At 38.7% G+C, this 17,792-nt stretch overlaps 1 protein-coding gene across 2 annotated transcripts in view; it reads right to left on the bottom strand.

Moving 5' to 3' along the window:
- Positions 1–1,968: 1,968 nt before the first annotated feature.
- Positions 1,969–17,792, bottom strand: part of LOC117335559 (pyruvate dehydrogenase protein X component-like) — a 23,855-nt gene continuing 8,031 nt past the window's right edge. Inside the window, exons 8-11 of one of the 2 annotated variants that reach the window (XM_033895637.1) lie at positions 17,609–17,670; positions 16,740–16,898; positions 12,286–12,350; positions 1,969–2,278 (exon numbers count right to left, since the gene is read on the bottom strand). In XM_033895637.1, the coding sequence (XP_033751528.1) occupies positions 2,005–2,278; positions 12,286–12,350; positions 16,740–16,898; positions 17,609–17,670 (560 nt within the window). In that variant the 3' untranslated portion in view covers positions 1,969–2,004. Of the gene's footprint in view, positions 2,279–12,285; positions 12,351–12,392; positions 12,515–16,739; positions 16,899–17,608; positions 17,671–17,792 lie in introns of those variants that run through there. The other variant, XM_033895638.1, reaches the window with a different exon arrangement.

Genomic DNA, 17,792 nt, shown 5'->3' with positions numbered 1-17,792 from the left:
TTGGGGGTCAGAGCCACCATTTATGCAAAATCTGATCCCCTTCTGCCAAGGATGTTTCTGACCAAATTTGGTCAAAATCCAATAAGAACTTTTTGACTAGTAGCGATTTGAAGCAAATGTTGACGGACGGACGCCGGACGCCGGACGACGGACGGACGCCGGACGCTGCACCATGGCATAAGCTCACCGGACCTTCGGTCCAGGTGAGCTAAAAACACAGTTTTTGTGTCTAAAATGTTATCATCGAAAATGGCATTTTTGAGATTGTTTCTTCCATAAAACAGCCAAATGGCGCGATGGAAACATGATTTCTTGTCACAATCATGCCATGAACGTATTCTTTACGGTGACCATCATTTGATTAGATTTTCATTAATATTTTACATAACATGCACATTTTGTCAACACTTAGACAGCTTCTGAAAGGTACAACTTTGAGGAACCATAAAAAACAAACCAAGTGACCTAAATCTTTATACTTTATAGATTTGTGACCACAACGGCATGGGCAATGCACCACCAACAGGAAATTTGAATCAGAGAAGGGGCCATTTTGGAAACAGGCCCTTTGATCCTAGTTTCCGGAGGCTACCACTTGATAATACCCATGTGTGTAGTCAATTGGAAGTCAGTATTCTATCATGTAATGTACTTAACCTGATTATATTTTAGTGGTCATCGCTCAAGGTTAAAGGTCAAAGGCTGCACTTGACCACTTTCAAAACTGTTTGATCTGTGATGCAAAAATGAATATCAAGTTTGAGCGGGATAGCTTTACTAGTGCTGAACATGTGCTCTTGTTTGTCTGTATATACCTTAAGGTCAAGGTCACAGCAATCAAATTTCAGTGTATTGCACATCGCCTGAGTTTGATGCATTTATGCATAGGAAGTGGAAGACTGAGAATAACCAGTGAAATGAAATGTCACCCTCATTCATGATTTTTTTTTTCTATAAAAAAACTCTAACAAAAACTTGTTTATACAATGTACATCTTTAATAAATTAATGAACAGGAGCACTTATATATGTTCAAAACCTTTACAAATACTAAATCTGCACTGTTCCTGGAGAATCAGCAGTATACTGGTTTCTATGGTTGCATTCCTTTTTGTAGCATACATATAATTGCTACTGCTATGTTTTCAGTGAAAAGAAGAATAATTTTGTCCCCTAAATGAAACTGAAACCATTTAGCACTTAAGTATGTATGTGTTACATGAGAAGTTACATTGAATCACCTCCCTTTAAAATATGAAATTAAGAATTATCATTACGTAATTTATAATTAATGTCTGTAATAATTATCCTAATTATTGTACAGTGAAACTTTAAAAATGAGATATTAATAAAGACAGGTCTCACCGGAGACAAAATCTTCATATGGAAAAAAGGGTTGTCTGTTCACAGTGAGGCATGTAATGTAACTTTTTATCAACATAATGTTATCTCAACAATTACTTGCAAACAGTATTTTCCACCTGCAGATACCAAATTATGCCATGTACGCAAATGGCAATACTGTTGTACATTGTTTAGCATATGCAGTCTTAACTTTATTACAAATTGGAGTATATATACTAGTGTATCAATAACTCAAATAAGAATTAATTGTACCTGAACCGTTGATTGCACATATGTAGCAGCTGACCTTATTAACAATATAAAGGTATGTGTACTGATCTGTATCTCACCGTGAAGATCAAGTCTTTGTTATCTGAGGAATAATCATATTTAACATACCCGGGGTAAAAGTAATTTGTATTTAATTCAATGATTAAAAGTTGGAAGATGTTAATTATAATACAATTGTAAATAAATCCTAGAGCTGATCCTTAATGACTGAGGTTATTTGTCTCTTCATAACTGTGTACAATAGGTACAACATTTCTACATCCTTTCCGGTATATCTGTAGATGTCATAATCATAACAAACATATTTAATAAATGTATTCTCTGAACTCTTCTGTAGTTAAAAGATCTAATATATTTATTTGTTATATCATCATGCAAAATCTGCTTTAAGTTGAGACTTTGGAGACCCAGAGACCATAAAACTAGGGTTTTCCATGACGTCACGCCAAACTTCCAGGAACCGTGACGCTTCGGTTTCATCTATAACACGACTGTCGTAAGACAGACTAACAGTGAGATTCGTTTGAGGTGTACCCTCATTGCTGAGCACAAGCCGGGATGTCCCAACAGCCATGATGGCAGTCTGAGGAGGGTTTATAACGGCGGTGAACTCGCTGATACCAAACATCCCAAGGTTGGAGATTCTGCAAAAGACCAAGATTAGAGATTTTCTTTTTATATACATGTAAAGGTGATCAGTTAATTTGTAGACTGTATCCTTCCAGATACAAAACTTATTTGAAATGAATATTGAAACAACAAGGTCTACCTGGTACTATCACTATCACTCACCCATCTCATTACCAGGTAACTAAAACAAGGTCTACCTGGTACTATCACTCACCCATCTCATTACCAGGTAACTAAAACAAGGTCTACCTGGCACTATCACTCACCCATCTCATTACCAGGTAACTAAAACAAGGTCTACCTGGTACTATCACTCGCCCATCTCATTACCAGGTAACTAAAACAAGGTCTACCTGGCACTATCACTCACCCATCTCATTACCAGGTAACTAAAACAAGGTCTACCTGGTACTATCACTCGCCCATCTCATTACCAGGTAACTAAGACAAGGTCTACCTGACACTATCACTCACCCAACTCATTACCAGGTAACTAAAACAAGGTCTACCTAGTACTATCACTATCACTCGCCCATCTCATTACCAGGTAACTAAAACAAGGTCTACCTGGTACTATCACTCGCCCATCTCATTACCAGGTAACTAAAACAAGGTCTACCTGGTACTATCACTATCACTCACCCATCTCATTACCAGGTAACTAAAACAAGGTCTACCTGATACTATCACTCACCCATCTCATTACCAGGTAACTAAAGCAAGGTCTACCTGGTACTATCACTATCACTCACCCATCTCATTAACAGGTAACTAAAACAAGGTCTACCTGGTACTATCACTATCACTCACCCATCTCATTACCAGGTAACTAAAACACGGTCTACCTGATACTATCACTCACCCATCTCATTACCAGGTAACTAAAACAAGGTCTACCTGATACTATCACTCACCCATCTCATTACCAGGTAACTAAAACAAGGTCTACCTGGTACTATCACTCACCCATCTCATTACCAGGTAACTAAAACAAGGTCTACCTGATACTATCACTCACCCATCTCATTACCAGGTAACTAAAACAAGGTCTACCTGGTACTATCACTCACCCATCTCATTACCAGGTAACTAAAACAAGGTCTACCTGACACTATCACTCACCCATCTCATTACCAGGTAACTAAAACAAGGTCTACCTGGTACTATCACTCACCCATCTCATTACCAGGTAACTAAAACAAGGTCTACCTGATACTATCACTCACCCATCTCATTACCAGGTAACTAAAACAAGGTCTACCTGGTACTATCACTCACCCATCTCATTACCAGGTAACTAAAATAAGGTCTACCTGGCACTATCACTCACCCATCTCATTACCAGGTAACTAAAACAAGGTCTACCTGGTACTATCACTCACCCATCTCATTACCAGGTAACTAAAACAAGGTCTACCTGGTACTATCACTATCATTCACCCATCTCATTACCAGGTAACTAAAACAAGGTCTACCTGATACTATCACTATCACATCTCATTACCAGGTAACTAAAACAAGGTCTACCTGGTACTATCACTATCACTCACCCATCTCATTACCAGGTAACTAAAACAAGGTCTACCTGGTACTATCACTCACCCATCTCATTACCAGGTAACTAAAACAAGGTCTACCTGGTACTATCACTCACCCATCTCATTACCAGGTAACTAAAACAAGGTCTACCCGGCAATATCACTCACCCATCTCATTACCAGGTAACTAAAACAAGGTCTACCTGGTACTATCACTCACCCATCTCATTACCAGGTAACTAAAACAAGGTCTACCTGGTACTATCACTCACCCATCTCATTACCAGGTAACTAAAACAAGGTCTACCTGACACTATCACTCACCCATCTCATTACCAGGTAACTAAAACAAGGTCTACCTGGTACTATCACTATCACTCACCCATCTCATTACCAGGTAACTAAACCAAGGTCTACCTGATACTATCACTCACCCATCTCATTACCAGGTAACTAAAACAAGGTCTACCTGGTACTATCACTCACCCATCTCATTACCAGGTAACTAAAACAAGGTCTACCTGACACTATCACTCACCCATCTCATTACCAGGTAACTAAAACAAGGTCTACCTGGTACTATCACTCACCCATCTCATTACCAGGTAACTAAAACAAGGTCTACCTGGTACTATCACTCACCCATCTCATTACCAGGTAACTAAAACAAGGTCTACCTGGTACTATCACTCACCCATCTCATTACCAGGTAACTAAAACAAGGTCTACCTGATACTATCACTCACCCATCTCATTACCAGGTAACTAAAACAAGGTCTACCTGGTACTATCACTCACCCATCTCATTACCAGGTAACTAAAATAAGGTCTACCTGGCACTATCACTCAACCATCTCATTACCAGGTAACTAAAACAAGGTCTACCTGACACTATCACTCACCCATCTCATTACCAGGTAACTAAAATAAGGTCTACCTGGCACTATCACTATCACTCACCCATCTCATTACCAGGTAACTAAAACAAGGTCTACCTGACACTATCACTCACCCATCTCATTACCAGGTAACTAAAATAAGGTCTACCTGGCACTATCACTCACCCATCTCATTACCAGGTAACTAAAACAAGGTCTACCTGGTACTATCACTCACCCATCTCATTACCAGGTAACTAAAACAAGGTCTACCTGGTACTATCACTCACCCATCTCATTACCAGGTAACTAAAACAAGGTCTACCTGGTACTATCACTATCATTCACCCATCTCATTACCAGGTAACTAAAACAAGGTCTACCTGATACTATCACTATCACATCTCATTACCAGGTAACTAAAACAAGGTCTACCTGGTACTATCACTATCACTCACCCATCTCATTACCAGGTAACTAAAACAAGGTCTACCTGGTACTATCACTCACCCATCTCATTACCAGGTAACTAAAACAAGGTCTACCCGGCAATATCACTCACCCATCTCATTACCAGGTAACTAAAACAAGGTCTACCTGGTACTATCACTCACCCATCTCATTACCAGGTAACTAAAACAAGGTCTACCTGGTACTATCACTCACCCATCTCATTACCAGGTAACTAAAACAAGGTCTACCTGACACTATCACTCACCCATCTCATTACCAGGTAACTAAAACAAGGTCTACCTGATACTATCACTATCACTCACCCATCTCATTACCAGGTAACTAAAACAAGGTCTACCTGGCAATATCACTATCACTCACCCATCTCATTACCAGGTAACTAAAACAAGGTCTACCTGACACTATCACTATCACTCACCCATCTCATTACCAGGTAACTAAAACAAGGTCTACCTGGTACTATCACTCACCCATCTCATTACCAGGTAACTAAAACAAGGTCTACCTGACACTATCACTATCACTCACCCATCTCATTACCAGGTAACTAAAACAAGGTCTACCTGACACTATCACTATCACTCACCCATCTCATTACCAGGTAACTAAAACAAGGTCTACCCGGCAATATCACTATCACTCACCCATCTCATTACCAGGTAACTAAAACAAGGTCTACCTGGTACTATCACTATCACTCACCCATCTCATTACCAGGTAACTAAAACAAGGTCTACCTGGCACTATCACTCACCCATCTCATTACCAGGTAACTAAAACAAGGTCTACCTGGCAATATCACTCACCCATCTCATTACCAGGTAACTAAAACAAGGTCTACCTGGTACTATCACTCACCCATCTCATTACCAGGTAACTAAAACAAGGTCTACCTGGTACTATCACTATCACTCACCCATCTTATTACCAGGTAACTAAAACAAGGTCTACCTGGCAATATCACTCACCCATCTCATTACCAGGTAACTAAAACAAGGTCTACCTGGTACTATCACTATCACTCACCCATCTCATTACCAAGTAACTAAAACAAGGTCTACCTGGTACTATCACTATCATTCACCCATCTCATTAACAGGTAACTAAAACAAGGTCTACCTGGTACTATCACTATCATTCACCCATCTCATTAACAGGTAACTAAAACAAGGTCTACCTGACACTATCACTATCATTCACCCATCTCATTAACAGGTAACTAAGACAAGGTCTACCTGACACTATCACTCACCCATCTCATTACCAGGTAACTAAAACAAGGTATACCTGACACTATCACTATCACTCACCCATCTCATTACCAGGTAACTAAAACAAGGTCTACCTGGCACTATCACTATCACTCACCCATCTCATTAACAGGTAACTAAAACAAGGTCTACCTGGTACTATCACTATCATTCACCCATCTCATTAACAGGTAACTAAAACAAGGTCTACCTGGTACTATCACTATCACTCACCCATCTCATTACCAGGTAACTAAGACAAAGTCTACCTGGTACTATCACTCACCCATCTCATTACCAGGTAACTAAAACAAGGTCTACCTGGTACTATCACTCACCCATCTCATTACCAGGTAACTAAAACAAGGTCTACCTGGTACTATCACTCACCCATCTCATTACCAGGTAACTAAAACACGGTCTACCTGACACTATCACTCACCCATCTCATTACCAGGTAACTAAAACAAGGTCTACCTGGTACTATCACTCGCCCATCTCATTACCAGGTAACTAAAACAAGGTCTACCTGGCAATATCACTCACCCATCTCATTACCAGGTAACTAAAACAAGGTCTACCTGGTACTATCACTATCATTCACCCATCTCATTACCAGGTAACTAAAACAAGGTCTACCTGGTACTATCACTCACCCATCTCATTACCAGGTAACTAAAACAAGGTCTACCTGGTACTATCACTATCACTCACCCATCTCATTACCAGGTAACTAAAACAAGGTCTACCTGGTACTATCACTATCACTCACCCATCTCATTACAAGGTAACTAAAACAAGGTCTACCTGGCACTATCACTCACCCATCTCATTACCAGGTAACTAAAACAAGGTCTACCTGGCACTATCACTCACCCATCTCATTACCAGGTAACTAAAACAAGGTCTACCTGGCACTATCACTAACCCATCTCATTACCAGGTAACTAAAACAAGGTCTACCTTGCACTATCACTCACCCATCTCATTACCAGGTAACTAAAACAAGGTCTACCTGATACTATCACTCACCCATCTCATTACCAGGTAACTAAAACAAGGTCTACCTGACACCATCACTCACCCATCTCATTACCAGGTAACTAAAACAAGGTCTACCTGACAATATCACTCACCCATCTCATTACCAGGTAACTAAAACAAGGTCTACCTTGCACTATCACTCACTCATCTCATTACCAGGTAACTAAAACAAGGTCTACCTGACAATATCACTCACCCATCTCATTACCAGGTAACTAAAACAAGGTCTACCTTGCACTATCACTCACCCATCTCATTACCAGGTAACTAAAACAAGGTCTACCTTGCACTATCACTCACCCATCTCATTACCAGGTAACTAAAACAAGGTCTACCTGATACTATCACTCACCCATCTCATTACCAGGTAACTAAGACAAGGTCTACCTGGTACTATCACTATCACTCACCCATCTCATTACCAAGTAACTAAAACAAGGTCTACCTGACACTATCACTCACCCATCTTATTACCAGGTAACTAAACCAAGGTCTACCTGGCACTATCACTCACCCATCTCATTACCAGGTAACTAAAACAATGTCTACCTGGTACTATCACTATCACTCACCCATCTCATTACCAGGTAACTAAAACAAGGTCTACCTGGCACTATCACTATCACATCTCATTACCAGGTAACTAAAACAAGGTTTACCTGGTACTATCACTATCACTCACCCATCTCATTACCAGGTAACTAAAACAAGGTCTACCTGGTACTATCACTCACCCATCTCATTACCAGGTAACTAAAACAAGGTCTACCTGGCACTATCACTATCACATCTCATTACCAGGTAAGTAAAACAAGGTCTACCTGGCACTATCACTCATCTATCTCATTACCAGGTAACTAAAACAAGGTCTACCTGGCACTATCACTATCACATCTCATTACCAGGTAACTAAAACAAGGTCTACCTCGTACTATCACTCACCCATCTCATTACCAGGTCACTAAAACAAGGTCTACCTGGCACTATCACTATCACATCTCATTACCAGGTAACTAAAACAAGGTCTACCTGACACTATCACTATCACTCACCCATCTCATTACCAGGTAACTAAAACAAGGTCTACCTGGTACTATCACTCACCCATCTCATTACCAGGTAACTAAAACAAGGTCTACCTGGCACTATCACTCACCCATCTCATTACCAGGTAACTAAAACAAGGTCTCCCTGATACTATCACTCACCCATCTCATTACCAGGTAACTAAGACAAGGTCTACCTGGTACTATCACTATCACTCACCCATCTCATTACCAGGTAACTAAAACAAGGTCTACCTGGTACTATCACTCACCCATCTCATTACCAGGTAACTAAGACAAGGTCTACCTGGTACTATCACTATCACTCACCCATCTCATTACCAGGTAACTAAAACAAGGTCTACCTGGCAATATCACTCATCTATCTCATTACCAGGTAACTAAAACAAGGTCTATCTGGCACTATCACTCACCCATCTCATTACCAGGTAACTAAAACAAGGTCTACCTGGTACTATCACTCACCCATCTCATTACCAGGTAACTAAAACAAGGTCTACCTGGCACTATCACTATCACTCACCCATCTCATTACCAGGTAACTAAAACAAGGTCTACCTGGTACTACATGTATCACTATCACTCACCCATCTCATTACCAGGTAACTAAAACAAGGTCTACCTGGCACTATCACTCGCCCATCTCATTACCAGGTAACTAAAACAAGGTCTACCTGGTACTATCACTCACCCATCTCATTACCAGGTAACTAAAACAAGGTCTACCTGGTACTATCACTATCACTCACCCATCTCATTAACAGGTAACTAAAACAAGGTCTACCTGGTACTATCACTCACCCATCTCATTACCAGGTAACTAAAACAAGGTCTACCTGGCACTATCACTAACCCATCTCATTACCAGGTAACTAAAACAAGGTCTACCTGGCAATATCACTATCACATCTCATTACCAGGTAACTAAAACAAGGTCTACCTGGTACTATCACTCACCCATCTCATTACCAGGTAACTAAAACAAGGTCTACCTGGCACTATCACTCACCCATCTCATTACCAGGTAACTAAAACAAGGTCTACCTCAGGTACTATCACTCACCCATCTCATTACCAGGTAACTAAAACAAGGTCTACCTGGTACTATCACTATCACTCACCCATCTCATTACCAGGTAACTAAAACAAGGTCTACCTGACACTATCACTATCACTCACCCATCTCATTACCAGGTAACTAAAACAAGGTATACCTGGCACTATCACTCACCCATCTCATTACCAGGTAACTAAAACAAGGTCTACCTGGCACTATCACTCACCCATCTCATTACCAGGTAACTAAAACAAGGTCTACCTGGTACTATCACTCACCCATCTCATTACCAGGTAACTAAAATAAGGTCTACCTGACACTATCACTCACCCATCTCATTACCAGGTAACTAAAACAAGGTCTACCTGACACTACCACTCACCCATCTCATTACCAGGTAACTAAAACAAGGAAACAACACACTTTTTTTTGACTCCCAGATCAAAAGGACTGCAGTTGCTTTACAACAACATATGGTTCAGGGATAAAAACAGTATGGCTTCACAGGGCACCTAACCCAGCAAATAAATGCTATCCAAAAAGCAACGCTGCAAATTAACTGTTCATAACAAAGTGATTATTGCCCAATATTCTGGAGTTACATTTTTACATAATTGAGTTAACTACGACATGACAGTGAAAGAACAAAATTCTGAAATACAAGAGGCCCAAAGGGCCTTAACGGTCACCTGAGATTTGAAATATTTCGGCCAACTAAATTGACCCTTTTTGGCCCCGCCCACCAGCTCCTGGGGGTCAACCAGGGCCAACATGTACATACCATCAAACTGTCATCCCATGCTGATAATTTGAACTAAGTTAGAATGAATTCCAATACAAATCCAACAAATAATAGTCAAAAATGTGATTTCCCTATATAAACTATAGTAACGTTTACCCCCTACCCAGGGGCAAACGTGAGACCCCAGGGTCATGAAATTCACAATTTTGGTAAAGCACCTTAAGACCCTTCCATCTATGAAGAGTATTTGATTCAACCATATCTGAGAGTAGAGAAGATTTTTGAAATTTCAGTCAATTTGACCCTTTTTGGCCCCGCCCACCAGCTCCTGGGGGTCAACCAGGGCCAACATGTACATAACATCAAACTGTAATCCCATGCTGATAATTTGAACCAAGTTAGAATGAATTCCAATACAAATCCAACAAATAATAGTCAAAAATATGATTTCCCTATATAAACTATAGTAAAGTTTACCCCCTACCCAGGGGCAAACGTGAGACCCCAGGGTCATGAAATTCACAATTTTTGTAAAGCACCTGAAGAGCCTTCCATCTATGAAGAGTATTTGATTCTACCATATCTGAGAGTAGAGAAGAAGATTTTTGAAATTTCAGTCAATTTGACCCTTTTTGGCCCCGCCCACCAGCTCCTTGGGGTCAACCAGGGCCAACATGTACATAACATCAAACTGTAATCCAATGCTGATAATTTGAACCAAGTTAGAATGAATTCCAATACAAATCCAACAAATAATAGTCAAAAATGTGATTTCCCTATATAAACTATAGTAAAGTTTACCCCCTCCCCAGGGGCAAACGTGAGACCCCAGGGTCATGAAATTCACAATTTTGGTAAAGCACCTGAAGAGCCTTCCATCTATGAAGAGTATTTGATTCTAACATATCTGAGAGTAGAGAAGAAGATTTTTGAAATTTCAGTCAATTTGACCCTTTTTGGCCCCGCCCACCAGCCCCTGGGGGTCAACCAGGGCCAATATGTAAATACCATCAAACTATCATCCCATGCTGATAATTTGAACCAAGTTAGAATGAATTCCAATACAAATCCAACAAATAATAGTCAAAAATGTGATTTCCCTATATAAACTATAGTAAAGTTTACCCCTCCCCAGGGGCAAACGTGAGACCCCAGGGTCATGAAATTCACAATTTTGGTAAAGCACCTTAAGACCCTTTCATCTATAAAGAGTGTTTGACTCCACCACATCTGAGAGTAGAGAAGAAGATTTTTGAAGTTTTAGTCAATTTGACCCTTTTTGGCCCCGCCCACCAGCTCCTGGGGGTCAACCAGGGCCAACATGTACATACCATCAAACTGTCATCCCATGCTGATAATTTGAACCAAGTTAGAATGAATTCCAATACAAATCCAACAAATAATAGTCAAAAATGTGATTTCCCTATATAAACTATAGTAAAGTTTACCCCCTCCCCAGGGGCAAACGTGAGACCCCAGGGTCATGCAATTCACAATTTTGGTAAAGCACCTTAAGACCCTTTCATCTATAAAGAGTGTTTGACTCCACCATATCTGAGAGTAGAGAAGCAGATTTTTGAAGTTTTAGTCAATTTGACCCTTTTTGGCCCCACCCCTCAGGCCCCTGGGGGGTGGGGACCATATAATTCACAATTTTGGTTGACCTTCAGCCATAGAAACTTTCTGCCAAATTTCACTGAATTTTGTTAAGTGGTTTTGGAGAAGAAGTCGAAAATGTAAAAAGTTTACGGACGCACGACGCACGACGCACGACGACGGACAAAAGGCGATTAGAATAGGTCACTTGAGACTTCGTCTCAGGTGACCTAAAAAACTGAATTATTTGAACTAAAATTGTGTTTCATCAGGAAGAAAGCAGAAGAGTCAACAGTTAGCGGACAGACAGATCACAGGATATATCTTTAGCACTGTTCAGTCATAATTATGGCCTCTACTGAATTGATAACTTACGTAAAGGATCCTCCTTGGAACTCGTGTAACTGCAGCTTTCCTTCCCTGGCCTTCACAGCTAAGTCCTGTGGAATGATATCTCAGTGTTACTAATATCCAAGGAATGATCGAATTCATCAGTAAAACATGCCTTCACAGCTAAGTCATGTGGAATGATATCTCAGTGTTACTAATAACCAAGGAAAATGTGATCGAATTCATCAGTAAAACATGCCTTCACAGCTAAGTCATGTGGAATGATATCTCAGTGTTACAAATAACCAAGGAAAATGTGATCGAATTCATCAGTAAAACATGTTATAGGAGGGCTATTCCAGTAAAACATGTATTATAGGGGGGCTATTACAGTAAAACATGTGTTATAGGAGGGTTATTACAGTAAAACATGTGTTATAGGAGGGCTATTCCAGTAAAACATGTGTTATAGGAGGGCTATAACAGTAAAACATGTGTTATAGGAGGGTTATTACAGTAAAACATGTGTTATAGGAGGGCTATTACAGTAAAACATGTGTTATAGGAGGGCTATTACAGTAAAACATATGTTATAGGAGGGCTATTACAGTAAAACATATGTTATAGGAGGGCTATTCCAGTAAAACATATGTTATAGGAGGGCTATTACAGTAAAACATGTGTTATAGGAGGGCTATTACAGTAAAACATGTGTTATAGGAGGGCTATTACAGTAAAACATGTGTTATAGGAGGGTTATTACAGTAAAACATATGTTATAGGAGGGCTATTACAGTAAAACATGTGTTATAGGAGGGCTATTCCAGTAAAACATGTTATAGGAGGGCTATTACAGTAAAACATATGTTATAGGAGGGCTATTACAGTAAAACATGTTATAGGAGGGCTATTACAGTAAAACATGTGTTATAGGAGGGCTATTACAGTAAAACATGTGTTATAGGAGGGCTATTCCAGTAAAACATGTGTTATAGGAGGGCTATTACAGTAAAACATGTGTTATAGGAGGGCTATTACAGTAAAACATATGTTATAGGAGGGTTATTACAGTAAAACATGTGTTATAGGAGGGCTATTACAGTAAAACATATGTTATAGGAGGGCTATTCTAGTAAAACATGTGTTATAGGAGGGCTTTTACAGTAAAACATGTGTTATAGGAGGGTTATTACAGTAAAACATATGTTATAGGAGGGTTATTACAGTAAAACATGTGTTATAGGAGGGCTATCCCAGTAAAACATGTGTTATAGGGGGGCTATTCCAGTAAAACATATGTTATAGGAGGGCTATTACAGTAAAACATGTGTTATAGGAGGGCTATTACAGTAAAACATGTGTTATAGGAGGGCTATTACAGTAAAACATGTGTTATAGGAGGGTTATTACAGTAAAACATGTGTTATAGGAGGGTTATTACAGTAAAACATGTGTTATAGGAGGGCTATTACAGTAAAACATATGTTATAGGAGGGCTATTACAGTAAAACATGTGTTATAGGAGGGCTATTACAGTAAAACATGTGTTATAGGAGGGCTATTCCAGTAAAACATGTGTTATAGGAGGGCTATTACAGTAAAACATATGTTATAGGAGGGCTTTTACAGTAAAACATGTGTTATAGGAGGGTTATTACAGTAAAACATGTGTTATAGGAGGGCTATTCCAGTAAAACATATGTTATAGGAGGGCTATTACAGTAAAACATGTGTTATAGGAGGGCTATTACAGTAAAACATGTGTTATAGGAGGGTTATTACAGTAAAACATGTGTTATAGGAGGGTTATTACAGTAAAACATGTGTTATAGGAGGGCTATTACAGTAAAACATGTTATAGGAGGGCTATTACAGTAAAACATGTGTTATAGGAGGGCTATTACAGTAAAACATGTGTTATAGGAGGGCTATTACAGTAAAACATGTGTTATAGGAGGGCTATTCCAGTAAAACATGTGTTATAGGAGGGCTATTACAGTAAAACATGTGTTATAGGAGGGCTATTACAGTAAAACATGTGTTATAGGAGGGCTATAACAGTAAAACATGTGTTATAGGAGGGCTATTACAGTAAAACATGTGTTATAGGAGGGCTATTACAGTAAAACATGTGTTATAGGAGGGTTATTACAGTAAAACATGTGTTATAGGAGGGTTATTACAGTAAAACATGTTATAGGAGGGCTATTACAGTAAAACATGTGTTATAGGAGGGCTATTACAGTAAAACATGTGTTATAGGAGGGCTATAACAGTAAAACATGTGTTATAGGAGGGCTATTACAGTAAAACATGTGTTATAGGAGGGCTATTACAGTAAAACATGTGTTATAGGAGGGCTATTACAGTAAAACATGTGTTATAGGAGGGTTATTACAGTAAAACATGTGTTATAGGAGGGCTATAACAGTAAAACATGTGTTATAGGAGGGCTATTACAGTAAAACATGTGTTATAGGAGGGCTATTACAGTAAAACATGTGTTATAGGAGGGCTATTACAGTAAAACATGTGTTATAGGAGGGTTATTACAGTAAAACATGTGTTATAGGAGGGCTATTACAGTAAAACATGTGTTATAGGAGGGCTATTCCAGTAAAACATGTGTTATAGGAGGGCTATTACAGTAAAACATGTGTTATAGGAGGGTTATTACAGTAAAACATATGTTATAGGAGGGCTATTCTAGTAAAACATATGTTATAGGAGGGCTATTACAGTAAAACATGTTATAGGAGGGCTATTACAGTAAAACATGTGTTATAGGAGGGCTATTACAGTAAAACATGTGTTATAGGAGGGCTATTCCAGTAAAACATGTTATAGGAGGGCTATTACAGTAAACCATATGTTATAGGAGGGCTATTACAGTAAAACATGTTATAGGAGGGCTATTACAGTAAAACATGTGTTATAGGAGGGCTATTACAGTAAAACATGTGTTATAGGAGGGCTATTCCAGTAAAACATTTTTGTTATAGGAGGGCTATTACAGTAAAACAGGTGTTATAGGAGGGCTATTATAGTAAAACATGTGTTAAAGGAGGACTATTACAGTAAAACATATGTTATAGGAGGGCTATTACAGTAAAACATGTGTTAAAGGAGGACTATTACAGTAAAACATGTGTTATAGGAGGGCTATTACAGTAAAACATGTGTTAAAGGAGGGCTATTCCAGTAAAACATGTGTTATAGGAGGGCTATTACAGTAAAACATGTGTTATAGGAGGGCTATTACAGTAAAACATGTGTTATAGGAGGGCTATTCCAGTAAAACGTGTTATAGGAGGGCTATTACAGTAAAACATTGTTATAGGAGGGCTATTACAGTAAAACATTGTTATAGGAGGGCTATTACAGTTAAACATGTGTTATAGGAGGGCTATTCTAGTAAAACATGTGTTATAGGAGGGTTATTACAGTAAAACATATGTTATAGGAGGGTTATTACAGTAAAACATATGTTATAGGAGGGCTATTACAGTAAAACATGTGTTATAGGAGGGCTATTACAGTAAAACATGTGTTATAGGAGGGCTATTATAGTAAAACATGTGTTAAAGGAGGACTATTACAGTAAAACATATGTTATAGGAGGGCTATTACAGTAAAACATGTGTTAAAGGAGGACTATTACAGTAAAACATGTGTTATAGGAGGGCTATTACAGTAAAACATGTGTTATAGGAGGGCTATTCCAGTAAAACATGTGTTATAGGAGGGCTATTACAGTAAAACATGTGTTATAGGAGGGCTATTACAGTAAAACATGTGTTATAGGAGGGCTATTCCAGTAAAACGTGTTATAGGAGGGCTATTACAGTAAAACATTGTTATAGGAGGGCTATTACAGTAAAACATTGTTATAGGAGGGCTATTACAGTTAAACATGTGTTATAGGAGGGCTATTCTAGTAAAACATGTGTTATAGGAGGGTTATTACAGTAAAACATATGTTATAGGAGGGTTATTACAGTAAAACATATGTTATAGGAGGGCTATTACAGTAAAACATGTGTTATAGGAGGGCTATTCCAGTAAAACATGTGTTATAGGAGGGCTATTACAGTAAAACATGTGTTATAGGAGGGCTATTACAGTAAAACATGTGTTATAGGAGGGCTATTCCAGTAAAACGTGTTATAGGAGGGCTATTACAGTAAAACATTGTTATAGGAGGGCTATTACAGTAAAACATGTGTTATAGGAGGGTTATTACAGTAAAACATGTTATAGGAGGGCTATTACAGTAAAACATTGTTATAGGAGGGCTATTACAGTTAAACATGTGTTATAGGAGGGCTATTCTAGTAAAACATGTGTTATAGGAGGGTTATTACAGTAAAACATATGTTATAGGAGGGTTATTACAGTAAAACATATGTTATAGGAGGGCTATTACAGTAAAACATGTGTTATAGGAGGGCTATTACAGTAAAACATGTGTGATAGTTTTCAAGTGAATTGATACTCACCTTGACTGTACTTGATATTTCCTCTACAGGTAAGTGAGCTGCGTTTTTAACAATTGGAGTTATCAGCCCTTGATCAGTTGCCACGGCCACAGACACATCTACAACTGGAGAGGACTGTGCTGTGTCCCCTTGCCACACAGAATTGACAGAAGGAACTCTCTGGGAATATGTACAAAAACAATAAATTACATCTAAAATATGGACATATTTATTGGGAAAATGTGAGAACACTAACTTAACATGGCCCACCATTAAATGATCCACATCAGTCAAATGAAAGACTGATCTTTTTCCTTCTTTCACTCTTCCTTCAAAACATTCAATAACATTTAATAAAAACAGTGATATAGCAGGAGCAACCTGCAATTGTCTGAATTAAAGATGGCTGCCTGTCGGCCATGTTGTTTTCCGATCCGTCCCAAAATGCAATATGCACAACTAGGGACCAAGGGCAACTTACATATGAAACTTGAGAAAGATCCCTTTAGGATTGTTTATGGAGGGACGGATGCAGGGCGATTTCAACAACCCACCATCTGATGATGGTGGGCTAAGAAGAAGCATAGAAGCTAAGATAAACTTAGGATTTCTACCTCTATACAACTTTAATAAATTGTCATTAATTCATTGACAAGATCAATCAGTATGCATTTATCAAGCCTGTTGCTATTGGGTACTTTTCTCAACAATTAATTTGTCATAATTTCTGCTTCAAATAAAGTCAAACCAGAAAACCTGCCAAATCGTGTCTATTGTTTTAATTAGTAACATTTTATATAACATCTATTAGTTATTATTTTGTTAGAGCTAAGATGACATAGTTGAATATTTTTGATGTAACAATCAAACTAGAGCAAACTTATGTGTACCTGAAGTGCTAATGCAGATGCCTTGATTATAAAATCATTCACAGACACTTTCACATTTTCACCTGAAAAGTAACAAGAAAACAAACATTTAAAACACTAGAAATAGACAAAACTAGAAACTAGAAAATGTTAGTAAGATATAAATGTCCCCACTGCCACTTGGCATCCAGAAACATACTTTGGT

Source organism: Pecten maximus, chromosome 10 (genome assembly GCF_902652985.1).
Source record: "Pecten maximus chromosome 10, xPecMax1.1, whole genome shotgun sequence".
In the NCBI taxonomy this organism is placed as follows: domain Eukaryota; kingdom Metazoa; phylum Mollusca; class Bivalvia; order Pectinida; family Pectinidae; genus Pecten; species Pecten maximus.
This window is presented reverse-complemented; position numbering and strand designations above follow the sequence as displayed.